This window comes from Amblyomma mixtum, chromosome 1 (assembly GCF_055824585.1).
Source record: "Amblyomma mixtum isolate Tamu chromosome 1, ASM5582458v1, whole genome shotgun sequence".
Classification (NCBI taxonomy): Eukaryota; Metazoa; Arthropoda; class Arachnida; order Ixodida; family Ixodidae; genus Amblyomma; species Amblyomma mixtum.
Genome location: NC_143012.1, coordinates 164,974,776 through 165,001,791, shown reverse-complemented (window position 1 = coordinate 165,001,791; position 27,016 = coordinate 164,974,776). Strand labels below are relative to the sequence as shown.

The 27,016-nt window shown below is 45.0% G+C and overlaps 1 protein-coding gene across 4 annotated transcripts in view; it reads right to left on the bottom strand.

The window, feature by feature from the left end:
• Positions 1 to 24,825, bottom strand: part of LOC149369666 (uncharacterized) — a 48,453-nt gene extending 23,628 nt beyond the window's left edge. Inside the window, exons 1-4 of one of the 4 annotated variants that reach the window (XM_089559205.1) lie at positions 24,700 to 24,825; positions 16,654 to 16,711; positions 7,587 to 7,666; positions 3,326 to 3,412 (exon numbers count right to left, since the gene is read on the bottom strand). In XM_089559205.1, coding sequence (XP_089415331.1) covers positions 3,326 to 3,412; positions 7,587 to 7,666; positions 16,654 to 16,699 — 213 coding nt within the window. In that variant the 5' untranslated portion in view covers positions 16,700 to 16,711; positions 24,700 to 24,825. Of the gene's footprint in view, positions 1 to 3,325; positions 3,413 to 7,586; positions 7,667 to 16,653; positions 16,712 to 21,399; positions 21,655 to 21,691; positions 21,971 to 24,699 lie in introns of those variants that run through there. The other 3 variants (XM_089559197.1, XM_089559194.1, XM_089559211.1) reach the window with 3 other exon arrangements.
• Positions 24,826 to 27,016: the final 2,191 nt, after the last annotated feature.

Genomic DNA, 27,016 nt, shown 5'->3' with positions numbered 1-27,016 from the left:
GCTCTCGGACTACTTACGGCCCCCAGCGGCAGTCTAGACTCAGCGTTTCCTGCGCCTTCCGGCAAGTAACGATATTTGTTCATTTATAACAACAATTTACTTGAAGTTCCCGCAGTTGTGCCAGCATGGAATAAGTTCCCCACATTTCACCTCACTGGAACTCCTGAAGAACATCACTGGAAGAGTAGGCATGAGTTTGATAACAGCAGTGAGGCAGTCTTCTTTAGAATCCAGCCCTTTTCCCTTAATGACCATCGGCTATCCTACCTTTGCAATGCATGCCCTGCCCAAGCTCATTTCTTCTTTATTGCGTCTGAGACATAATTAACCCGTGCTTATTCCTTGACTACTTCACGCGGGCCAACCGGCCCATCAAGTTTGTGTGAAGCGTGACCCCTATTGATGATGATGATGATGTCCTCAGGCTTAATGGCCTCTCTTACGCTGCGCATTGCACAACGCCGTCTTCGTCATCTTTCATATATGTGGCGCGAACTAACAAGATCAAGCAAAGCAAATCACTCCATGATTGAAAGCGATCTGGGTCGGTGTAACATATCGAAGGAGTTTCGCCCACTACACTTTACTGATGCCCATCGAGAAGGAGACGGCGTCAGCATTAGTATACAGATGCAGAGGACGTGGCTAAACGCAATGAAGAACTTGCGAATAAGCGACAGAAGCGTCAGGCCGCGTTAGTGGCCGAAACGCCAGACAGCGAGCCATTCGTCTTGAGGAACTGTGAAATCGAAAACGGGCAAGACAGAGAGCTACTGCTCGAACACTACCACCGGCTTCTTACCGCGGAACTAAACGAATGCCATGTAAATTTGAAATGCGGTTGGCCATTGCCGCGTCTACTACCGCCAAGTTTCCAAGAGGGTTTGTGCAAAGTCCGTTCGGCTACCCGTGCCACGTATGTGAAAGACTGGCGTCTGCAAAATCTCGACAGGGTAAGTGAATCCATGCATCCGGCATTGCTGCTGCTTTCCACGAGGTAGACGTAGCCAACGCAAAGGTTTCCAAAACGTGTAAAGCTTCCCTAAGTAAACAGCAGATAGCGCTGTATAGAGTGAGCAATGGCTACAAGTATCCATCGATGCAAAACCAAACTAAGTCATACAGTGCTTCCGTATGTGTAACCTTAGTTGAAACCGTGGCAATTTTTTTTTCGGGAAAACACGTACCGTAATATTTATATCGCGATTCTGCGTCACGTCGGTAGTGTCGGTGCAGGGCCAAAAAAGGGCTCGCGCTCAGAAAGCGGGATTGCTTACGATAAGTTAAATATCGAGAAGTGCTTGACGAAAACTTATTGCCGGAAACCTGAGATTCCTCTCTCAACGCCTTTTACATAGGTATAACTGGAAGAACGCAGCGCCTTTGGCGTCCTTACGAAATGTTGGAAGCTGGCCAGCCGTTCTATTTCAAAGGTCCTGAAGTGCTGGACCCAGGAAGTCGAACACCAGCAACACGCTCCTAGCTGTTAATCTTTACAAGGCCTGTAGCTGAGGGTGAATCATCGTGCTCGCCATCAGAAGGGCTTGGCCGTCTTGCTCAAGGAGCCCGCTCGTAACAACCGCTGAGCCTACACTGAGAAACCTTTGTAGGACGTAATCACAGAAGCGCTGACCAAGCATCCGCACACGACGAGGTCTCATCGTCCTTTTCCATAGAGCACGGACAAGCCACAATTTGGATATGCTAGCACAGGAGAAGGTTAAGAAAGAGGCGCCTAGGGCACTTCTGCGCGGCTGCATTGGAAGCAGCCTTCCTGGAATTCTTTTTGATGCGTGAGCGGCTGTTTCCACCAGTCGCCGCGTCTTCGCTGTGTGTCGAGTTCTCTCGAACTATTTCCTTTAGGTCAGCACGCTCATTTTTGGTACCAAAGCACTACTTAAAAATGTCCCAACCAAGTAACTTGTGTAAAGCTCGGATTAGGTCGGAGGAGCGTCGCGCAAGCTGCAACCAATGGGACGAAGCTCGGATAAGTTCGAAGTAGTGTCGCTTGGGCTGCCGCCGAATGGAGAGAGTGTGTGAAGCTTAAGAGCGATAAACGCGGTTGCGTGCACATGCCAGAAAGAAGAGGCGAAGAATGACCTCATGCTTTTGCACGTCCACTCGGTGTAACTACGTTAAAACGCTGCCGCTTTTTTTTTATACGCGGACTGCCTTTAGACGAGCTGTCGTGGGGCCCGCTGCAGTTGGAAGAATCCTAGATGAAAAATCCCACCCACAAGCTTTCCGCACACAAATGTCAGTTTCCTTCCCTTTCCTGCCCTGTTTTGTCTGCCACGGAAAATGGAATGGGTATATAGCTAACGACCTCGACGCATGAACTACCTTGCTCCCGCCGTACTGATCTGTACCCAGAAAAAGCGTCATAGATTGGTCCAGACTTCAGACAGAGACATACCTCAACCTGCATTTTTTCTATCATATGTATCACCCCCCTCCCCCCACACACACATTACTCCGAGAGCTGTGCTGCATTCGACGGCGCCCCACCTTCTACCACCAATATGCGAGCTTCCAATCCCAAAAGGGCAAATCTCGTACCGAACCCCGGCCGAGCTTTCTTAGATGGGACGCTAATAAGCTTATTACAGGTTCAACAATGAAGGCTCGTGAAGCGAACAAGGGCCGTTGCGATCGCCAATGAGATCTTTCCCTTGTATTCACACAAAAAAGCGTCACCCTATATTAGAAATAAAGGTCCGGTCTTGTCCGTCTGTTTCTACCCGCGCAAATCCACGATGCCATATTTTGTTGTCATATTATGCAAACTGAACGTAGGTCATCCCCATGTGTGCACGAGTATCCTTTTGGGTTCTGCCGTTTTCTAATCGTTCTGTAAAAGCTAGAAACGTGGCTGAGACATAAATGAGGGTGTTGTATTTTCTCTCTGCCCAAATTCTATTTTGTATCATCCCCGGACTCGCACCTGAACTCATATCGGTACTCTAGGGCCCACCACATTAATAGGTGCTGTATGACAAAGCAATCAGATGGAATGGACGGTTGAAGAAACCGAAAAAACATGATAGTTTCAACTTGTGCACTGGGCCCTACAAAGGGCGCAAGATCATAAAAATAGAGCGACATGCTCAAGCGCACTAATGTGCTAACTCAGTGCGCTAGAGAATTAATCAGAGTGCCATGAGACTCTTGCATACATGTTGAAGTGGCGGCGGTGACGGAATATGCATTCGGAAACTACCCATTTTACACCTACGCGAGGCGACGGCTCCCGACTGGGGAAGAAGAGGACCACCTTTAAATAGTTGGATACATAACTACGCGGCTATATGTGAAAAGTACTTACGAAGCATGGCGTGCCTTCCGGAAATACCGAAGCCGTCCCGTTATTTAACGTGCAATTGCAGTTTTCTGTATAGCGTTGAAGGGTGATCTGAAATTTTCATTGGAGGCTTGCTTAGTCGTTGATAAAACTGAATAAATAATCTCGCTCCAATTATTAATGCAGCAAGTACAGTCGTATTCATGCATTATGTGATGCAGCACATGTGGACACTGTATTTGCGATGTCGCCGTGCGCAGCGGCACCACCTGAAGAAGCACAATATGGAAAAGGCAATATAGTTTTCGATGTTCTTTACCTCATGCTAGGTATTTCGAAACCCGATGCCTATTGAGAAATCTTAAAACCTATGTGACTGGTCCTCCACGCTGGTCCGAAAGCTTCAAAGTTTATATCGTAATTTCAGCTATCGATCTTGTTTATTGCTCTCGATCAGCACGACACTCAAGAGTTCGTATAACGCAATACGAGGGCGTAAAAAAAAAGTAAGTAAAGATTAAGAAAGCACCATGGATATATAGAGGGTGTTTCACCTGACTCCTACAACTCCAAAATAAAAGACTTTTTTTAATCAGAGTGGCGCTTTCTTCGGCTTACCATCGTCAGCAGCAACAGTGTGCATAAAGTACAGCCAAAACATCAACTTCCAGGCGGGAAACTGGTATTCAATAGCTAACTTTTCATTATACCGTCTTAGCACCCCCTTTAATTTTCACTGAAAAGTCAATTGGCAATAAAAATTGCTAATGAGTTTTGTTAATGAAAAGTGAAGTGAATAAAACTTTTAGATTTCTGAAAATTCAGTTCTCACCACTGCAGTTAATTACGATTTCATATTTGGGCCGTATACAAGTAAAAGCGTAACCGCTTGGTGAGAGAGGAGTTAGGAGTGCCTACGAGACCACGTCATACAGCCGCGCACCTGTCAGCTGCTCTTTTCGCAGCACCCAGGTAAGAGCAACGAGCGAGTAAAGTGCACATACGAGGCGCGGTATTGTGTGACGTTTCGCTTTTTGACAGTCCTCGCAGCATGGCTAGCTCCCTCTCAGGCCGCGTGGCTTAAGTTTCGCCTCTATGAGCACCCAAATTTATAGCGTTGCAGCGGCGGCGAGAATGGGGTTTTTGAATATCAAATAACTGATGAGCATAGCACTTCTGGCGGGCAACGCACCTCTTAATGAATTGGGAGCCTATCTTTAATAGGTAAAAAGTGAAGTAAGCACATTTTAGACGTGTCATGAAGCACACCACTGTTGACCTTGCTATGCTGAACAAAAAACCTATTCTGGCTCAGAAGCCTTGTTTTTCAAACACGCCCTGCATATATGTGTGCGCGCGTGTGTGTGTGTGCGTGTGTGTGCGTGTGCTTGCGTGTGCGTGCGTGCGTGTGCGTGCGTGTGCGTGTGCGTGTGCGTGCGTGCGTGCGTGTGCGTGTGCGCGCGTGTGTGTGTGTGCGTGTGTGTGCGTGTGCGTGCGTGTGCGTGTGCGTGTGTGCGTGCGTGTGCGTGTGCGCGCGTGTGTGCGTGCGTGTGCGTGTGCGCGCGTGTGTGTGTGTGCGTGTAAATGTGAATTAGAAATTGGCTGCTCAATATGATATCATGATGTCATATTTACAAATTCAGTTGCCTATTATCAAGTAATTAACAGAATAGGGAGATTCATAGTGTTGTGGCACACTTCTCAACCCATTCTTAACCTTTTTTAATTGGGAGAACGAAAACATTGTGGCCTGTAATTTACATGTCTCTTAACAGGATTTACTTCATTCCCATTTCGAAGAGCTCTTGTTTTCATTTTTAAATCTGGATCCATTGCAGCTGATAAATTCTGTATCTATATGCATTTATTAAATATTTTATTTGGGGATTTCACCAGAATTGGTTCACATACGACCAGCATACCAGTGTGCATAGAAGTCAAGAGCAATCAAGTGTAAAATAAAGTGGCAAACAAATGCATACTCAGGTATACAATCAAAATAAATTCAAAAATCTTTGTAATTGGCACATAAATCAACAAAAGAAAGAACATAATGACTATTAAACGTTACGCTTATTGTATGCAAGGCCTATCACTGTCTTCTCCATCACTATACGAATCGCATTTGTGGTGCTTGCAGCAAAATGAAGGACATGCAACTGAAACATGCGGCTAGAGACTGCCTTGATCGACAGATTGTGACTGTGTTTCCCGTTCCTTTTCTCTTCACTCTTTAATCCCCTCATTCCCTTCCCCTGTGCAGGGTAGCCAACCGGAAACCTTTCTGGTTAACAGCCCTGCCTTTCTCCTCTCTCTGTGTCTATGTTCAATTAACTAACTAATCTACGTCAATTAAACTTTTTGTTAGATCAATTATCACTAATCTAATGCAGATAAATTCATTTAAAACTTCCTATTCACTTCTTTATGTATTTTTCCACTATTCTGCCGTCCACGGCTGTTTTCCCGTCCACTCACTATTCGACGTCCGCGCTCTTTCTACCTTTTTCGACATTTTTGGCTCTAATTAATTAACTAATCATCCTTTCAACATAATTTTATTGCGCAGCATCCTCACATCATCCTCTTACGATTACAACCACTCCTTTGATGCTGCCTTTTCTGAGAACGTCATACTGCTCCGGAGACGTTTTGCGAACGCGTTCTAAAATTACGTGCTGACCGGGTAAGCGTGCATGGCTACTCACATGTACTGATGTTAACACTAGGAAAAGTGGCAGTCTTAAAACGCGTTAACGATCATTTTTATGATGAGTGCGCATTGATTTGAAATTCATAAAAACAGCAGAAAATAAATAAATGTAGCAAATGAACAGCACCTACCATAAATTTACATTAAGTTAAAATTAGAACCACCGAAGCGGTGGCCTAGTATACAGAAGACCCGACTGACATTCAAGAGGTGCTGAGTTCGATCCCCAGAGGCGCTGTTTACCCACCCGTGTTCTAATGAATGCAAGATCTACTCAAGCTTGGTGCTTGGCCTTACTGGTGTGAAATGCTTGGGGAAACGGTCTTTAGCCAACTCCTTCCCCTGCCCCTCGACGGATCGCCAATCTTCGACGGATCGCCAATATGCTGCAAAGCATATTGTGGCCCTTTTCAAACTCAAAGCTGCGGGATTTGATAGGGAGGCTGCTTTTCCATCCCATGCATATTAGAATCAGAGCCCAAGGCCGTGCCATGACTTGTGCTTATATATAGAAACTGGAGAGTAAGCGGTATATGGGAGGGCCAAACCGACCACCTCCCGTAGCCGAGAATGTTTAGTTAGGGAGAACGGGATATTTGTTTTTGTTAGCGTTAGCGAAAGCCGGAAAGAGTGGGTGAGACAGGGTATTTATAAACGTTAGACCTAATAAAAACAAGGCCAGCAAGAAGTAACATGCTTGCAACCTATATTTCGAGACTCTGCTAGTATGCTAAGTAAACAGTAATCATATTCACTGGGTTCAAAAGTCGAATTCGGAACTGTACTGTTTGAAGGGAAATTATTCACTAATGGCAACTGAATGAGATATGGTTTGCATTACGCAATCATATCTTCTTTAAAAACATTATAATTCAACAGCTCATAGATATTTTATTACTCTGCAATAAAAGACATCAAAATAAATGTTCAAAAAATCGGCGTCAATTGTGTTTATAAATTCAATCCAATTTGGCCATTTTTCGTAATTTTTGAATTCCAGAAGATTTCAAGACCTAATTAAAAACAGCGCTATCCGAGCAGAACCACGATTTTTTCAGACAGTTTTCCTGAATTATTCCTGACTAGGAGGCAAAGAATGATATTAAAGAAAATTTCAGTCTCATACTTTTTTGCTTCTTGTCCTTTTACTGTCCAGAAGAGCGCCCTTCTTGGTGCGCCTAAGTTTTTAAACAAGATTTGCGATTTTTGTGCTGTCAAAGTGTAAGTGGCAAAAAATATTTCTGTTCTCTAGTCAAGACCCTATGAGGAATTTGGACTCTTTGGCATCTGATGTCATTGGACTCTTTAACATGCGAGGTCTTTGGATTCGTGTTGTGGTGTTTTCCAGAGCATTACCAATCTTTTTGACAGCGCGTGCACACCGATTTCTGGGCAGGTAAAGATAAGCGATGTATAACTAAACACCGCTTGAAATTCTTGAAGCATCGATGATAGCCAGACAGGCCTCTGAGAAGTGTGCTAGCGAGGTTTTTGTGCATTTGTAGGGTAAGGAATTGAAACATCTCTGTTCAATGTAGTGATAAAAAGCTCTGGCATCATATAGACACTTACCGTCCATCTTCCATTTGACACCACTGTTTTGGGATCATGGCATTTAGGCATGGGATTGGTTGGGAGGGTACCGCCAAGGCCTGCAATTGCGAGAGATGACATATTGCTTTAATTTTTATTGGAAATTGCTCTGTTATGACGGCAGGTAAATGATGTGATTAAAAGAGCACTATCGTATGTGAACGGGGCAAGGAGGTCAGATTAAAGTAGAATATTGATAAATTTCGGCGTTGCACGAAGAAGGTGCTGCTTCAATTGAATATTTTAGAGCAATAAAAATGAACAATGAAACACAGGTACTATCGCCGCCCTCCGTATTCACAAGAAAACGTGGTAGGCATCAGGGCATGTACGTCACGGATGTCTGGGGTAAAGCTACACCGCCAATTCCTTCCCAAAGAAGCTGGCGCAGCCTTTTTCATTATAGGGGTGGCGAGTATGAGAAGGTGGCGTGAGCAAACGTGTTCATTGCCCCATATGGAGCCACACCTAACGATACAAAGCACACAAAGTATTAATAGCAAGAAAAGGCACTACTGTGGCCGTGTTCTGCAACGACTCACTTCCATTTCACTTCACATGGTCCTCTATCCTTAGTCGCAGTTCCCGTTGCCATATGGCGTTAGATCAGACGTCACGCTGCTCTTGGCAGAAACATGCCCATGATGCCGCTCGCATACGTAAAAGCGTCTCGAGCCCCCGTCGTACTCGGCGACCGGCACCGACGCCCACGAGTGACGGAGCACGTCGACACATTGACGTGCCTAACAAAGCTCCATCGGCACTAATTCAGTCGCAGCAAAGAAAAGGAGACTCGTTCTTGCGCCGAATGGGCGCAGCGTTGTTCGTCCGACTCAGCCGGACAGGATGGAGCGTCGTGAGGCTGCTTAGCGGCGCTGCCGCCACCAGACCGGTTGAGCCTGATTAGCCCTTTGTGTTCCCGACTTCTGTTGCTTTCGTCAGGTTGACGTCACAGCCAAGCAAAATGGAAAATAGAATGGATCGTTACAGAATACTGACCCGGGGGACAAGTTAGCTGTTATATATACAACACTGCGAATATGCGATGTTTTTACAGCTTGCGTCTCGCTACGCTAAAAAAAAGTAAAGATAAAAACCGTGGCACAAGTACGCAGTGTAGTTTGTGAAAAGCAGTGATACGTCGCCCCTTGATACTGACACTGAAGCGTAGCTGATGCGTTACCTGTCCTTTGATTTGCACTTTTTTTCTTTTTTGCCTATCGTAGCACTGATCATGAAATATAAGCATAAAGTAAGACAAGCGTTCGCTCTTATTCCCGCATGTTACTGCCTGCGGTAGTGAGTTACGCTTAGAAAAGGCCTGTCTTTGGGTGAAAAGGAAAAAATTCCTCGATTAGATAAGACTGATGACAATTCAGAGACTAAAAAAAGATTTCAGCTGGCGCAGCTCTGGGTAGTGAAGGAAATGGTGTTCTCCTTCGAAAACTACGATGCGCACCCGTGGCACGGCTGTCAAGTATTTATGGAGTAGATGCAAAGTCTGAGACTCAAAGCACCCAAAACATACATACTGTGGTGTTTGAAAAACTAAAGCAAACACTTTTAACAGTTTTATTCTGCGCGTTCTCCTTGTCCTTCGTGCATTATTGTCAAATGTAAGCATCCACAGCTTGCCAAGGTCACCTCTGCTAAACATGGCTCCAGATTGCATTATGTAGCCCAAACGCCATTATTGACATGTATTGCAAGCACAATGCAAACTACCAAACAGATTTGATAGAAGAGATCTGCACACCTACACTGGCAGCAGTATACGGTGAGCGCTTGAACTCGACCCTTTAGTACCTTGAGAGAGAGACAGTCCTTGAAAGTGCAGGCTCCAACATCATTCGGTGTGACCACTGATCTCCCCTAGGGAGCTGGATGGCACATTGAGCGCCCGAAAGTGAAGCCACCGGAAGTAAGCGGCCTTGTCCAGGAAGTCAGCCTTTGGCAGGGCACGAAATCGGGCCTCAGAATGGTTTTTCAGTTCCAGTTTTGTTTTCTCACTTAGCATTTTGTCTTTTCGCCATTCTCGTCTTTTTCCATGACAATGCCTACCTTTTGCGCCGCCAACTGAGCGAGGAGACCAGCGAAGTCTTCGAGAAAGACGTTTCAAAAATAAGGGCCCACTGCATCGCAATGGGGCGACACTAACAGACGACAGGACGTCGCTACACTCAGCGAGTATGGAACCTCGGCTGCTCAGCTCTGTGTCGTCTCGTAGCTGCCACCGCCAACACCGCCCTTTACTGTGATGTACGTTCCCGCGCTCAAGGCCAAGTTATGCTATCAATGGGGGATAAATTTAAGAAAGAATAGATGGAAACCTTCACCATGCAGCTGACTTTGCAGTGACCATTTTAGCGAAATATGTTTAGACAAAACCGGAGCGAGGGCTAGGCTACTATTTTGTGAGGTGTCGACGGTGTTCGGTTGGTTCGCATTAGCGCCTCCAAAAGGTATGGTACTGCTTTTTCGACGGAGCTTGTCATGTACTGTTTCGTATTGTAGCAAGTTAAGCCTGAATGGGCTTTTATTCGTGGTGCTTGGTGCAGTTGACTTCTAACAGCGCTTCTCACGCGCACTGCAGAATTCGTCTTTCTTCTCAGTCGTTCCTCTCGCGCTGTGCCTTTCTTTGCTACACGAAAATTCCGTTTTAAGATGACCTAGTCTCATCGTCATTCCACTTCTTCTCCTTCACGCTCGGAAGGCAAGAACCAGATAAGAACATAGTGTTTAATGCACGTACTCCTTTACCGTGGTAAGGTGAGACCTTCATGCCTGTTTTCTTGGGTTTCTCTGAAACTACAGGGTTCTGCACAGAATGCTCACATTTCTCGCGTTCAGCTTGCTTGTTCCTTTCATATAACAGCAGACATTACACGAGAACAGCGCAAAAAAACTGAGAATGAAAGGGCGAAAGACGCGACTTTTTGCATTGAAATACACAGCAGACACCCGACTTCCTGGACAAGCCGTCCAACTTCCGGTGGCTTCACTCGCGCTCGTCTCGGAAAGCGGGAATGCGGCATCCAGCTACCTAGTGGAGATCAGTGGGTGTGACTCGCATATATTTATACGGAAAAAAAGTGGTATTCTGGGCTGCACTTCCGAAGCAGAACAGGGAACGAGGTTTTCATCCCTGCTCACTGGTTTACTATTTTGACCGAGCATCTGATCTTGTATCGCTTGGAGAGCTTTATTATTTATGGAATGGTACCAGCAACGCTAACCTAAATGAGTTAACTGAATGTAGAAGCAGTGCACATATGACAGCGAAGAAAAGCTTTTCTCAAGAACCAGGCAGACTACGATTCTAGGCCACTTTCGGCTCCATGTAGTCAACTGCAGCAGGGCAAGCCAATTAAAATACGTTAGTCAATCATTTTGTAAAATGTGCTGATATTATGAATAGCTTATGCACCTTCACTGCAAAAAGTAATCTCCTATATCCTTCCAATTATTCCTGTCCTGTGCCAGATGCGGCGATTTTCTTCTTGAAGTCTTCCTGAACTCATACGTCCACCTGGCATTCTGCCACCCCTCACTGTGCGAAACTTCTCTTCAAATCGTTTCCGTTAACAGAAAAGGCCATCGATCATCTTGCTTTCACATTACATACCAGGGCCGTACTCATTTCTTCTGCTTGATTTCCATTACGATATCACCAACCCGCATTTATTCGTTTACCCCCTCTTCTCTGTTCCTTTCTCTTCTACCATTATAATATCCTCAACTTATTTTAAGTATTTTCGTTTTCGCCCCAAGTGTTTGCCAAATAGTTGATTGCTGACAAGATACAAATTTTGTGCGCTCTCCCATTCAGGGATACAGGCAAGCTATTGTTGTTCATTACCTCAGAGCATCTGCCATTCTCATGGTTCATTCTCATTCATTCTCATTTATTCTCATGGTTACGTTACTCTTGTAATCTCGGTATCTGGTCACTGCCTGCCGTAAGTAGATGTTTTCCCCCACACCTGTCAATGCTTCGCCACCTACCGTAGGCTGTTGTGGCTTTTCGAGGCCACTTAGATTAGTTTTAGGAGCATGGCACCTCTCTGATTTGCTTCTCTAGGTTCTCAATCATGCTTTGCAACTTGTGCCCGCTGTAACACTAGCCGTGCGTTGTCATCAATGAACCGGAAATTAGAAGGTACTCTGCATTATCTTTTCGAGCCAATTTTTGCGAACCCAGTTCTGTGAAGGCTCCCTATAACCACGTGTTTAATTGTATTAGAGGGGTGGTGTCTCCCTGCATGACACCATTCTTATGAAGGTTTTATCACTTTCTCTGTCCATGGGGTTCTATGGCCGCTTAATGCTACAGCAAATATTTTCCAGTAACTTTAGATATACTTTTTATAAAGTGTGGTTGCAGAATTCCTTTACAAACTGCTTCGGTTTTCACTTAGTCGAATGCTTTCGCTCAATACTTGAAGGATAGATGCAAGGGTTAGCTGTTTTCTGCGCATACCTGTATCACGTGACTGATGGTGTAAATATCAGCTATTCTCGAGCAACCTTCCCCAATCCCAGTCTCGTGGTTTCATTGACTGAAGTCTAAGGCCACTTTATTTCTAATAGATTGCCGTGGTACCTTGTAGGCAACGGACAATATGCTGATCGGTCTGAAATTTTGCATGTCGTTCAAATATTTTTTCTGGCGCATTAAGAAAATGTCAAAATATTTTTCCGATTGCGGTAGGCTGCTTTTAATGAGGCATTGCATACGTACAATCAGATTTTTTTTTTATCCTCACCTACCAAGCATCCTTCATCAGACATGCAATTAGCTGGCCATTTCTAGCCGTGTTTGCCCTTTCCGCTGTTGTAAGGCTTTCTTTCTTTCCTCTTTCGCTACAAGTGGTATGTATAATTCCTCGCCACCGGCGCCTTCATCATTGGGTTCCTCACAGTTGCCTCTACTGGGCGAATTATTGCAGAGTGCCACGGCCAGAGTAACTACCGTATCCTAATTGCTATTGACATAGTCCTTGTACTTTAGTACGGGCACCTGGTTCTTGCATATGCAAAATTCTTCGTTCTCTATTATGCTCTTTTATGTCAACCTCATGCTTGTTCACAGGCACTGACGGTTATGCGAGTTGTACAAGGTTTGAGGCTTGCATCCTTTGGTGTTTTATTCTCATGTTTCGTCTCATGAGATATACATTTGTATATATAAAGGAAGCCAACAGTCATCGAAAGCAAGGAGGACAGGGGAGTGTTTCTATACTTTTATATTTTATTACTGCTTCTATCATTCTCTAATCAAAAGTTTTTACTGTCGGCTTGTTTCATATGTACGTCATGAAGAGCGCCTCATGTCCCTTCTTTTTTCCGCTGAGTAAGACATTTGTATAGAGTTGCCTGTCAGATCCATTCTGTGGAAGATAGATTTGAACGATGTCGATTGTGTACTTAGCCGGAGATTATAGCGTATGCATGAGGGTATCTTTCGTCATGTTGATGCTTTTTTGCTTTAGTAAATACAGCTGGTTTAAGTAAAAGCATTCTGAAAGCATTCACAGAATGTGGCTCAAACTCAAGTTAACCCTACTGGTGCCGAAAGCGGATGGGTTGCAGTTCTTAGACATCAAGCTGCATCTGAATACCGCACATGTGGGTTGGTAGTGTTGTCGCCCCGCCAAAAAAACTGCTGCTTAGCTGTAGCTCTGAACGTTACACTCGTGAAGAATGGCATCGCTGTTTCCTGAATCTGATATAGCCTAGCAAAACTTTCCATTCATGCTCCAAACAATAACTTTAATGCACAAATATCTAGATTGGCAGACGCAGAATACCCAAGTAATGTCATCGCCCGGTCATGTATAAAGATAATGAAATGAGCAGCTCAAGCCCATTTTTCTCCCATCGAAGCAAACCCGTGGAGATCTGCTGTTATCCCACATGTGAATCGTCTGTCGCATGGTCTAATCATCATCATCAGCCTGACTATGCCTACTGCAGGTTAAAGGCCTCTCCCATGTCTCTCCAATTAACTCTGTCCTGCTCATCGGCCATACCATCTTACCGTCTTAAGCACGTTTCAGAAAAGTACATGTCAGAGTCGCCCTCTCCACCCCCTAAAACTATGAAGATTATGCTCTGCGCCACAAAGAAAGGCGGAAATGAAGATCGCGCTTCCAGCTCCCACGGGATAAAGCGTAACGTGATGTTTGAGAGCTGTGAATCTGTTCTCTTTTAGATTTCCTTCTATGCCGACTTACTTGCAGCCCCCTCAAAAGCATACACTCTAAGGAGTTTGCTTGTAAGCGGTTTAGCGATGCTCCCTAGCATTACTATCAGTCCAAAGCTTGGCAGGACTGAGAACACGAAGACGTTCCTCTGTAGAGAGAATTGGATCGCTGAGGATGCATGACGAGGCACGCTGCAGGCCTCGCAACCAAACCCCTTGGGCTGCATACTTTTGACGGGGGCTTTACTTAGGCCAGACTGGAAGTTGTCTGAATATTCGTCTTAGAGAGCGCAAGAACAACACCTCTCCCGGAGTGAGTGAACACTGCTAGGAATGCAAATCCAAAATGACAGCGGTTTAGCACTGCTACACCGAATGGCCGAGCGATAGGGATTCTTGCTTTTGCTCTGATTTTTCAGTTTTTTGTGTGGACCGAGACATATTCGGAGGTCTCTCTTGTATTAAGCACGTTCTAATTAACCTGGATGTCGTTTCTGGACCAAATCCGAGATGGTCAAATTCAGGGATGGTGTGGACCATATTTTTGACGTACCCGGGGTAGCGTGGAGGTCCCCACTATATTAAACCCATTCAAATTAGCCTGGATACCGAGTTTGGCCCAAATCCTACAAGCTGAAATTTTGGGGGTGCGGTGCGTCAAATATCAAAATGATCCCCTCCAAATTTTGAAGTTCTCATCGTGTTGGCCATAAAAATATTAGCCTGAATATCGCTTTTGGACTAAATCCGAAAAGAGGAAAATCAGGGGTTGGCCAAGTTTTGTAGTGACCGGGGTCAAATTCAGAGGTCGCGATTGTATTGTCCATAGTCAACTTAGGCTGGATATCGATTTTCGTCTAAACCCGAGGTAAAATTCCGGGCCAATGCTTCTATTACCAAGGGCAAATTTGGGGACACCATCGCATCGACCATAGTCTAAGCATGCTTCGGCATCTGACTTAAGTCTGTTGCTATCAATCGATACGTCCAAAGGGCATTTCAAGGTCAGATAAACGCAAACTGAAAGTCGAGTTTCTGCATGGAAGCTCTTTTCGGGCATTCCCAATAACATACCAGATAGGTGATGGACGCATTCTACAACGCCTCGAATTAAAATCCTGCTCGTGTACCGTCGCTCTCGCGTCCAAAGAAAGAAATAGGCTATCTTCCGATATTTTAATATTGTTTCTGTGTGAGCTTAAATTGATAAGTCATAGTTTTCATTATTGTCGCTGGTGTCTTTCTTATTTAATTATCAGGTTCCTTCCGATAAACCCGCTTTGAGAAAGGCACGTGTCGTCTGTCTCCTTTCTGCGTCTTTGTAAAGTTCGTGCCCACAAAGGCATCACAGACATCCTCGACATACAAGACACATCGGAAGCGGTAAACCGGAAGGGGGGGAGGGGGGCGAATCGGCCAGACGTATACATACCATCTTTGCCAAAAGCAACTGTTCAGCGGTAGATTGTTTCTTAACCGCGTAGCGAAGCACTTATGCAGCCCATAAGCTCCGAATGTGTCTAGTGCAAGGTGAACCCTCGTCCTTTCGTTTTGACCCCTTTTGGTCTTTAGGTGTGCATAAAGGCTCAGCTGTACCGTTGAGAAGAAAAAAAACTGTTGTTCGGTTACTTGTGACAAAGGGAGTACATGACCTATGTGCACAACCTCTTTCCTGCATAAGCAATGACTCACCAGTTACCTGCTTATCATCGAGGTGCGCATATCTGCATGGAAGCATCCACGGTTCTACGCATTTTTTGCTTCGATGCTCTTGCGAGTGTTTGCTTTCCCACATGCAGAATGAATTTCCCTCGCCAGACGGGTTTCCGTCTAACTCTAATTTATGCTCATTATACTTTGGAACATGCTAGGAAGCATACAAGAGGCTTGCAAGCACTAGGCCCAATAAAGTCGAGGAAACGTGAGGAACGTGAGATCCCTGCCTTACTCCGACATAGGTTTAGCTTGGGCAACCTACATTGTCTATATTCGCCCGAGGCCGCTGCTACCAGACAACTTCAGTTGGGCTGCCCATATTGGGTAGACATGCGACTGATCATTGCATTCGCAGGCGCATCACAATGTTTTGCCGCTATGGGTCGGTCAGGGTGAATTAGGTTTTGGACAGCCGCTGAAATACCTGTGTCGGCCCGCTGATGGTTACGTGTTCCCTAACTCGTTAGGATGTGCCTTTTAGACGCCATAAGGTCTAATTGACGACCTAAACCGGCATTTGTCCTCATGGGCAGCCGACAACGGTCAAACGCGGCAGACAGAACTAGAAAACCTGTGGAATTTTGCACTGCAATGCCATACCTTCACTTTTACCTACTAGAAAATTGCTTCATAAGACTGAAGTTAGGTCTATTCGGCTTTATAGGTGCGCAATGTGCGACCCTAGAGCAGCAAGAGACGGAGAGAAATTGGCAAAGGTCGAGAATTCCGCTGCCCGGTTTGTCTCGGGAACTTACAGCACAGATATTCGTGCGGAGTGCCTGAATGAAAGACCAATAATGGAGATTAGTGGACTGCCCATTTTGTGCAGATATGGGCCTGAGCTGTAGGATCCTGTCGGCACCACATGGGGCTCCTACATCGGCCCACGTAGAACGAAGGAGGCTTTGGACGAGATGGGCTCTAGTTGCAGAACCACCTTTCTTGCCACGTGGGCTTGGTGCATCAGAGACACGGGGGCCACTTCTCATAGTCCACTTTGGACAGTATAGGACTCTGATGCCTTACCACGTCATTATATGAACTGTTTCTAGCTTAGGGAAACAGCCTAATAATTTAGAAGTCACAGCAGTGAGCTCGCCAAAATACTGCACAAAATTCACTTACCCATGCTAAAGAAAACGCCTGCTGCCACCGCAAAAACGAGAAACATTTTTCGTCTCTTCTGAAAAAAAGAGAAAAAACACTTATATTGAGTTCTATTTGTTTGTACACCTCATGCCAATCTTTTACTTGTTCTTTCTGATGTTTTGACAAGCTACCATGTTTAGGTGTACATCAGTCCTTGAGTATTCAATCTAAAACAAGTTTTTGCCTATCGCGTGCCAAAAGCCGCTTGCGTCTGTCCATAAGGCAGAACCAAATCTCTTAACGTAATATAAAGCCTTCGACAGCGTTATAATTGCAGGACAGGTACGCAATTACTCAAGAAACCTTGCTGTGTGCTTTTGTTTCTGCACCACCAAAACGAAGCTCAAGCTCGGAACGTATAACCAATGGACAGAAGTTATTGTGGCTATTGAAGAAAAATAAACAACGTTCTTACGATTAATTTAACGCAACGCATATTATGCAGTGCAAAGCACAAAGATGTGAAATTCGGTGTGAAACACGCAGTATGCTCTGCAGCTGTTTGCGTAGTGGTAATGACAACGGGGATGAATCTCTTTAGCTACTCACTCGGCTAAACAGAGATAACTGGTGATAAAGTTTGAGTATTGCTGCAAAGTTTAGTTGTAATAAGGGACTAGTGGCTTATTGCCATCCATCCCAAACGGAGCTGGAAAAAAAGAGCTCTCGCAGCTTCTAAGTGGAAAACCGGTAGGAGCAAGCATTACATCTTATACCCAACCACCCTGCATAAATGAAGTTTCATTCTGTTTGTTATTAGGGCAGCTCTTAAGCGCCCGTTCCTGTGTTGAGCCGCGTCACAGCTCTCAGTGTAACTAACCAAAGCCACCAATAAACGAAAAAGAAAAATCAACATTGCCACGACAGGGATTCGAACCCGCGGGGCTACGAACATATCAGCTTCGCTGGCCACTGCACGAGAGCACTAGGACATCGCAGCTTTCTTTTTCAACGTGGTATTCATTACAATGATGCGATGTTTTATTTACATGAGCTATCTCAAACATTAAGAATACAGTTACAGAACAACACACATATTCAAAGAAGCACGAGAAAAGAGTCAATTAGGGTCAAATAGCTAATACTTAATAACACGACACATCTAAGTAACAAATAACTAGAAAAAGGACAATGAACAACACAGCACTAAGAGTGAGTACCAGTCTGGTTCATACTCGGTGTGGGCATAAAATTCTTTTAGGGGTGCAATCATTCTACAGAAATCGTCTTTAGCAGACACAATCGATTTACAATGTCGGTGCATCATGCGTGTGTTCAACAGGATATGTAATGATAATAATAATACTTTATTTCCACAAAATCAAATACAATTTGATGGAGGAGGGGACAAAAAAAGCGGCTATCCGCTTGACGGAGTTCTCCTCTCCTGTTCAGACGGCAGTGACAGAAAACGAGGAACTAAATTGAACATCAAGTCATCAAGTCATTAAGAACATAAAACGAGGAACTAAACTGAACATCAAGTCATAGATGAATAAAAACATCAATGTAAGCAATCCAATTAAAAATAAGATATCTAAGTGTTCATCAACAAATGGTAGTGCAGAGAGAAATCGCACATTATGCGGCGTCAAATTAAGTCTCTTTTACAATGTCTGTTGCATGATCACGCAGAAGAGTACTGCATCTTTACAATTATTTATGCAATGCCTAATCATTTCAGGAGCATTAGAAAGTCGACAGTTCATCAAAGACACTAAAATACCCTTTTTCTCTAGTCATGTTTTAACTGGTAATGTCTCAGTGTGTACCTTAAAGAAAAATGTTCTTCTGCATGTGGAGAGGGGCATGACAGATACTTTCATTGCGATATCGCCTCAGCCGAACACGCTTCGTGTTAAACTGCCACACACTCTCGCGCTCAACATTGCACTTCTTCGCCTTAAACTAATCCTGCTATAGGACCAATATACACATTTTCGCGCTGTGTGCGTGCACATTGTTGTCTTTCCGAACTAGTACTACTATCGAACTAACGTCGTCGCCAGACGTGCTGACGACTCGCCAAAGCAAAACAGTGAGCCTACAGAGACTGAGAGCACTAGTCTATCGCCGCTGCCCACCACGCCTCGTGTTGAACTGCAACACACTCTCGCGCTGTGTACTGTACACAGTCGTCTTCTACTAATGCTGCTATCGAACTTATATGCACATTCTCGCGCACGTTAGCACCCGCCGTGGCTCAGTTTAAGGGGCCTAGCTGCTACCCGAATGACGCGGGTTCGATCCCGGCCGCGGCGGACGAAAATCAGTGGAGGCGACATTCTAAGCGCCCCTGTACTCTGCGATGTCAGTGAATGTTGCAGAACATCAGGCTACACACACGCGGCAGCTACACATACCCAAATTGAAGCCGAAGCTCTATGAAACATTTCGGGATTTAGCCTTCTAACGGTATTCAGCAAAAAGAAGTTTCTCTTATAAATATCCTTTAGTGTCGTTCGTACTAGAGCCGGCGCAAATACAGCGGTTTCGTTTCCAAATGCCCAAGACCATACGGTCAAACCGCAGCCTCTCCCGCTGTGCGTTGTAATTGATATATAGCACTGACCAGAGTTTACATATTCGTCGTTTATTTTATCTGTCATTACAACCGCCGCGATGGCTTAATGGTCATAGTGCTTGACTGGTGACTGGAAACGCTCTGGTGAGATCTCGGCCGTGGCGGCCGCTTTTGATGGTAGCGGCATGCTAGAGGCCCGTCTACTTGCGATGTCACTGCGCGTTAAAGATCCCCAGGTGGTCGAAATTATCCGGAGCCCTCCACTGCGGCGTTCCTCCTGGTCTGAGTACCTTTGGAACATTAAATTCTCTTCGATGAAAAACGTTTAAGATCATTAATTGTGGTCTTTCAAAAGTTCGGTGGCCGCAGAGCAGCAAAGTGGCCGTGCACTGAAAGATGAGAATGTGGATGAGGCAGCCAAACGCTTCGCTGAGGCCTAAAAAGTGCGGATGAGCGCTACGATTCGTAAAACAGCGAAACGAATGAGGCAAATTACATACACCCTCCATGAAGAAAAAGAAAAGCAGCTGAACACGGCCGCATGCAAAGAACCCACACGACCTGGATGATAAAAGTGAACGCCTACCACTGTCGACGAGCCGTCTTAAAATGTGGCACGTCTTTACTGTAGTGCGTTTAAGATTACACTTATAATCCCCTCGTGCATAAAAGGCGCCGATTTTAAAAGTATTTCAGGAGTGCTGTTCTTGGCGAACTCCATAGTGAGTATTTACAGCCCAGTAATTCCGGAACGCTATTCAGCGCTTGAGGGCATAGTCATGTAACGGCAATTATATGTGTTTATGCGAAGCACTGTTGAAAACAGTTTCCTAGAGTTAGTAGTTAACTCTAGGAAATTTGTACTTTATACCTTTCTTTTTTTGAGCGGCGGTTTGAACTTAAAGTTAACGAGTGTCTGCCATGTAAAAAAATTGCCTGTCAGGCATCCATGCGTCTGCACGGACGGTTACAAGAATGGCCTAGGCAGGTTTTTTTCTAGCTTTTCGCATGACTGCTGCGGTACTCCGATTGTCTGTGAAGTCGTGACGGCTGCAAAATCTCATGATGTGGTGTGGAGCCAAATTTGTCAGGCATTTTTTGGGATGTCTATACTATGATAACAAACAATTTTTGTTACGATAGAATTATTTCGGAGCTCGAAGAGTGTGTCCGTAAAAATGTAAACAGGAAGCTGCTTTTAATGTTAGTTCTTGAAAAAAATTTATTATGTGTTGATCAGGGTGCAACAAGTTATGAGTTTTCTCTGGTTAGCTCTTGTAAATAGCAGTCACAGTTCAAGAAGTAAAGATATGCCAACGTGACAACCTCTCTTCAGGTGGGCGCATGCTATCAAGAAGACGCTTGCTAAGCCAGTCCGAAGACCAACTGCTTACAGGAATATTTTTTTGCGCGCGGAAATCTGCGACCGAGCACAGCTTGATTTTGCTGTTGTGGCTACCAACTAAAATATATTTTCGACTACAAGCAGATAAATCGTCGAAAAACTGAGCGGCACTAATATAGAAAACTACGGAGTCACTGTACTTCAGCATTGGCACTTTTGTAAATTACACATGTGATAGTAGCCGCCGTGGTGACTCAGTGGTTATGGTTCTCGGCTGCTGACCCGAAAGACGCGGGTTCGATCCCGGCCGCGGCGGTTGAATTTCGATGGAGGAGAAATTCTAGAGGCCCGTGTGCTGTCCGATGTCAGTCCGATGTCAGAAACACAGGTGGTCGAAAATTCCGGAGCCCTTCACAACGGCGTCTCTCATAGCCTGAGTCGCTTTGGGACGTTAAACCCCTAAACCAAACGAAATCAAACATATTATAGTTAAAAGCAGCAAAATTTTAAAAGCACAGAGGCCCAATGGCATGGCTGACGGTATAAAACGACACAAATGGTTGTATAATCTGTGTTTTAAAAAAAAAGCCCACACCGCGAAAAGCCTACAAATCCAAAGCTGTGGTTCAGGGTATAGATCAACAAAAATGGTGCTAGAATCATGCTAATCAGAAAGGAAACTCCGCGAAAAGGAACGGTGCTAAAACATTCATAATGAGACGACCTAAGGAATAATACTGACCCAAATGAATGCTACAAAAGGATGAACCTGGCTTCCTAAAAGCAAAGGTAAAAGATTAAAACCAAAGCAATCACGACGACGACACACGACGGCACAAAACAAGGGACGAACCTTAATGAGCATGCTGAGCCACTCTCAGGAATTTTAGCTCCTTTTTAGATAAACTCATTTTAGGGATCTCGGGAGACATTAATTTAGATCAAGTCATTAGTGTTTTAAGTTATTTCCTTTGAACGAAAGAAAGAAGCGCCGTCCATGTGTGAAACCACGAATATTAGCGAAGTAAGGTACTCAAGCTAAAATCATCGAAGAGCCGCAGTGCCATAAACGAATCCTATGGGCAGCACCGAACCTGCCCATCTCGCGACATACCACATAAGTCCAAGTCGTAGATCATACGTACATTCAGTCAAGGGGAGGCTGGCTAGATCCAGATGGCTTGTATGCAGGTCTGAATACTTCTTAATGCCGCGATAGACAACCTCTGAGACAGGCGAGACCACGCTCGGGGAATAAAGCTCCTATATTCTACCCAGGCACGGAAGACGTCATGCTGCCTCATCACTACATCTTTCGGTATTTAATAGCGCAGTTTGAGGCAGCTCCCACGCGGCAGCGAAAGCCCGCTGTAAACACTTATTGTGCGGCTACCATGACATCCGCGAAATGTCAAAAGGCTGTCACGCCAAGCTCTACCGGGGTTTAAAAAGAAAGTAATGAGCTACAATTTCTGGGAAAAGAACTATTATACGGCATCACCTGGAAAGAAAACTTTCCACTGATCGTTTGTCGCTCCGTGAGCAAAAGCGGAATTTTTTTTGCTTTCAGGATGTATTTCTTAAATATTCTTGCTGTTCTCCGTCTAAGGGCGCTTGACATTAATCTTGTCCGCGCGTTCCATCTATTCGTTGTTACGTTCATATATTATTGCCATCAAAAACAAAACCAAGTGTCCTTACATGTTTGGTCCCAGCTGCTCTGGTACTAATAGGTCGCATGCCTCTTCTAGAATGTCACAGATGCCATCTATCATGACTCTTGCTGCGCAACTTTGTGCTGCACTTTTACCCACTATGCTTCGGGCAACATGCCTAGAAGCCCTTTAGGTGATTATCATAATATGAATTTATTAGCTAAGTCCTTCAGTGCCTTTGCATCTGGAGCTGTTAGTGCTTCTTCTAGGCGAACTCCAAAGGCTCCAAACTCCAAGCTCCGGCGACCCCCGCATGCGCGTGAGCAAATGAAAGACAAAATGTAGTGTGTCTCGTTTTCGTGAGTAGGCGCAAGCAGGGAATTCGCTACTCGAGAAGGGCAGCACTTAAAAGCTCGACTAATAGTTGCTGTTATTCGCGCTCAAATATTCCACGCTGCTGCTGAGCACGCTGCTGCCTTCTACGGCCTAAATGCTGAACCCCTGCAGCGTGAATTGTCTCCCTGACTGTTTCCACGGCTGGAGAAGATATCGCTATCAGCCGCTTGTCTTCCAGCTCAGCATCGCGCTCGGCGCACTGTGAAGCATTTGTGGTCGACTTTGCTTTGCGTTCATTCGCTTACATTTTAGTGCTAGGCAGCGCGCTGCGCGTACTTGGTTGAAAATTTTTTTTTAAGAAAAGAAAGGAAATGGCGCAGTAATTGTCTCGCATATCTCGGTGTTCACTCGAAACGAGCAGTAAGGTAAGGAATGAAGCGCTGTGTGAAAGAATTAAGGGATAAAGAAGAGCCGTAGTGGAGGGCTCCGGGATAATTTCGACCACCTGGAAATCTTTAAAGTGCACTGACATCGCACAGCACAGGTGCGCCTTTTGAAGCTGTGTAGCCATTTGTAGCCTTTTGTAGACGCTTGCTGTGGTCAGAAAATACCACCGAAACACTTTTAGTGCGTCATGTGCTCAGCAGGCTGCATTCAGTTCACAGTAGGTAGTAGACGGAAAACAGACAAGGTGGCTTCACTATATAAGTGCAGCGACACGCATAACACCTTCAACTATAGACCAATTTCCTCGACATCAGTTCCATGTAATATATTTGAATACATCATTTTCTCCCTTCTCGTTAACTTCTTGGGATCAGCCAGTCTTTTTCATAGCACTTAACATGGGTTCCGAAGTCCTTATCAGGCGACACGCATTTATTAACATTTTGTTATGATCTCCACGCGTTTCTGAACACTGCCTTTGCAAGAGACTATATTTTTGGATTGTGCGAATGAGAAAGTTAAACACCACTTACTCCTACTAAATCGCGGCAAGCTAAACATTTTCTTTAGTTTTAAACTGGATTGGAGAGTTTCTAACCAAGCACAATATGTCAGCACAAACGGTAAAGATTCTATCGAAGTACCGGTTGGTTCAGGGCGGCCTCAAGGCTCCCTTTTAGCTTCGTTAGTTTTCTTCATTTATATGAAGGACCTTCCTAACTAAATCGCAACTAGCATCTGTCTACTTTCTGAGGAAGCGGCTTTGCTTTAATCTGTCGCTGTGTTCAAAAGATATTATCGCGTTTCATGCGTTCCCATGATAATTGGCACCCTAAAGTTGATGTGGTCTTGCTGTCGTCCATGTTTTTCAGCCCGTCATTGTGTCTTGCGATCGTCCTTTTTGTTTCGTGGCTTATATATGATGCGCATTTTGTTTTTCGCTTCTTACTGAGTTGTTTTTCTGCTAAGTTCTTGTTAACGGTGTGGCGGAAACCGTTATACAAATGCTTGGTTTACATCCTTTTCCCTCTGCAAATTAATTTTTCAGTATACTTTTGTCTCCCTGGACATGATATACTTGCCAAAGCGTGTAAAATGCTGTTTTCGCTCTGCACAATGTCTTTCTTCTGTAAGCTACATACTCAGCTTTACCGGTAGAGGCATGCCTAAAAGAAAACGGGCATTTCTGTGGCATGGGTAAATTGCAGTTTCTTTGAAGTTCCTGAAAAGATCTGGGATTGTTTCATCAGTTGTTAAGAAGAAATACTCTTCGGGATGTACTGCACAGATATCGCATAAATAAAATATATCCGCTCCGCAAACTGCAACTGCGCTATTGCTATCCGATGCCTTCATGAGCTTCTAGATAAGTTATTTCTTATCGGACAACACTGCCTTTGGAAAACTCATATGATGAATCGACATTGTGAATCCCATTTCAGGATAATTCCACTTTAGTGAAACTATATTCAACCTTACAAAGTGTATGACCAGACAGGCATTTCATCGGAGTAGGAGGTCCTTTTGGTGGCAGAGTGAGCCCAGCCTGCTTACTAGTGCTTCCTTGCTTGGGCCTGCCTTGTTCGAGATAGCTTTGAAGTCGGTTGCTCGGACTTTGTACAGAGAACATTGTTCCAGTGCAATTGATGCGATGTTCAGGAAAAAAAAAGGAAGTAGCCAAGTGGTTACTGGCCTCGACGGAGGCCTGTACTTACATTCGCACAGCGCGGCAACACACACGAAGAACAGGGAGACACAACGTAGCGCAAACTTCAACTACGTTTATAACCGCGCTCCGTGCCCCTATATAAAGAAATATGATTTCTCGCGTTATCTATGACAGCTGCGGCAGACTGCGCATGCAATAAGGAAAAATGCGAAGCACAATGGGAGGCATAGCAATGCAGTGAAAAAACAATAAAAACACCCTATTTATCTGTCAAGCTGCAATCCATAAGAAGAGAATTTCTTTATCAAGTCAAAAACATTGTTTGTGTGCTGACGGTAGTCTTTTTTCGCAATTTAATCAGCCTGAGCTATCTCTCTGGAGATTCTATAGAAGCAGTTATGACAGATTGTTGTTCTTTATAAAGAGGGTCCACACTCCTTGCACGGCTTGCCACGGTGCCATGTGCCACGGTGTCAGGAAGCCCCGATGACGTTGTAGCTGTGTTCTATACGCCTTTTGTTCAGGAATTAATAAGGGAGTAATTACTCATTGGCATCCACCCAAGCGCAGCCATACGGCTAAAAAGGAAAGCTATGCAGCTTTCTCAGCAAGCTTTCCTTTGTAGCCGTATGGCTGCGCTTGGGTGGATGCCAATGAGTAATTACTCCCTTATTACAAATCTACTCCACCTTGGGGGATGCCTCTAAACATTTGACCAACACTGTTCAGGATGTGCTGGGCCTATGAGCTACAAGTAAACAAGCCTTGCTTCCTTTTGGCTCCGCTCACTCCATACTGGTGAGGCGGGTTATTGTAAGGTCCTGCCTTGATAATGTTCTCACCAAACCCTGCCAGCATTGACAAGAAATGGTACTCTCCAAGCAGGTGACCAGGGGCCGTATTACGAAACTGTCAAATAAAAAACTTGTCAAAAATGCAATTAACCCCGCCATGGCCGCGCTCCTATTGGTCGGCCGGGACCAACGGCCATGTTGCTTTTTTGCGTAATGGGTGGCTGTCGTTTACGTCACGGACCTGACAGAAGTGATGACGTTGCACATCTGATTATGCAGGCGCAAGTTGACGCTTTTGTGATCACTTCGAGGTGGTCAATTTGACCGTTGCGTTTGTGACAGAAAATGGCGGCGGCAGCGGCGGTGTATGCGCGATACGGCTGAGGCGGCTGCGTCGGCGTGAGCAAGTCTAAAGAGGGCGCACGAAGACGCGTTTTACTTGCGGGACGAGCGCTTTCGACGCCTTTTTCGACTGGAGAAGCAGACTGCGGAGCAGATGTGCGACGAACTCAGCGATGAACTATGAGGTGTGCGTGCGAGTGCGCAGTCCGTGCAGCGGCAGGTGCTGTGTGCGCTGCGGTTCTTTGCGACCGGCGGCTTTCATGCAGCTGCGGTTGGTAACTAGGCGCAGGTCGGTATCGCACAGCCGACGTCACCTCTGTGCCACAGCTACATAGAAACAAAACATGCTTGTGCTGGTAGAGAACTTTATTTTTCCCTGCAAATCACACTTTGTGGTCGTCTTCTGTTTTCCGATCGAGGAAAAAGGAACCGACGACCATACATCACATACTGCAACGCTTCACGCTTTGGCACTCTTGTAATCGTTCGTAAGAGCCGAACAACACATACCTTAACAAGTCTGCTTCCTCGATTTTTTTTGCGCACTTAGGTTAACAGCACAGTACCTTGATTTTAAACGCCACGAAAGAAAACAATATGAATGCGTGGAACAGCTTTTTCCTGCAAAGCCGCTTGTTGCCGTTTTACCGCCGTCAGCGCACCCCCGCGGCAGCGAAAGTTACCGACCAGCAAATATAATAGCCCAACTTCGTACGCTTCTTGTTTTGCTTAATATTTTCTAACTTTAAACATAATGTTTCGGCAAAATAAAATATTAACTACTTTTATCGCTGTGCATTTCTTCAGACTTTTTACCAAAATTTAGCAGACGGTCCCTCGTCGTGCAAATAAATGCCCCCGGGGCGCCGCTCTGCTGTAATTGGCTGATTCCTCATTGCGTCAAGCGTTGAGGTCAGATCGTTTCGTCATTTTGACGTCCCTGTCAATAACTTTTGACACAATTTGTGATCTTTCCGTAATACGGTCCCGGGCTCAAGGGTTGCCGAGAGCTTCCTTAGAGAGCCTGCTTCCAGAGAAGCGTCGAGCTGGCACCGATCACAGCAAAAGAGTGGCGTAATGCTCTACATTATAAAAGCTAATTGCTGGTGTGGCTGGTACTTCATCCGTGCATTCCGTTTTTGTTGTCCCAATGTGTGTATGTAAACATTCCGCACACGCATGCCAGGTGAATTCTACCGTCCCTGGGAATGAAAAGTGCATTATTAG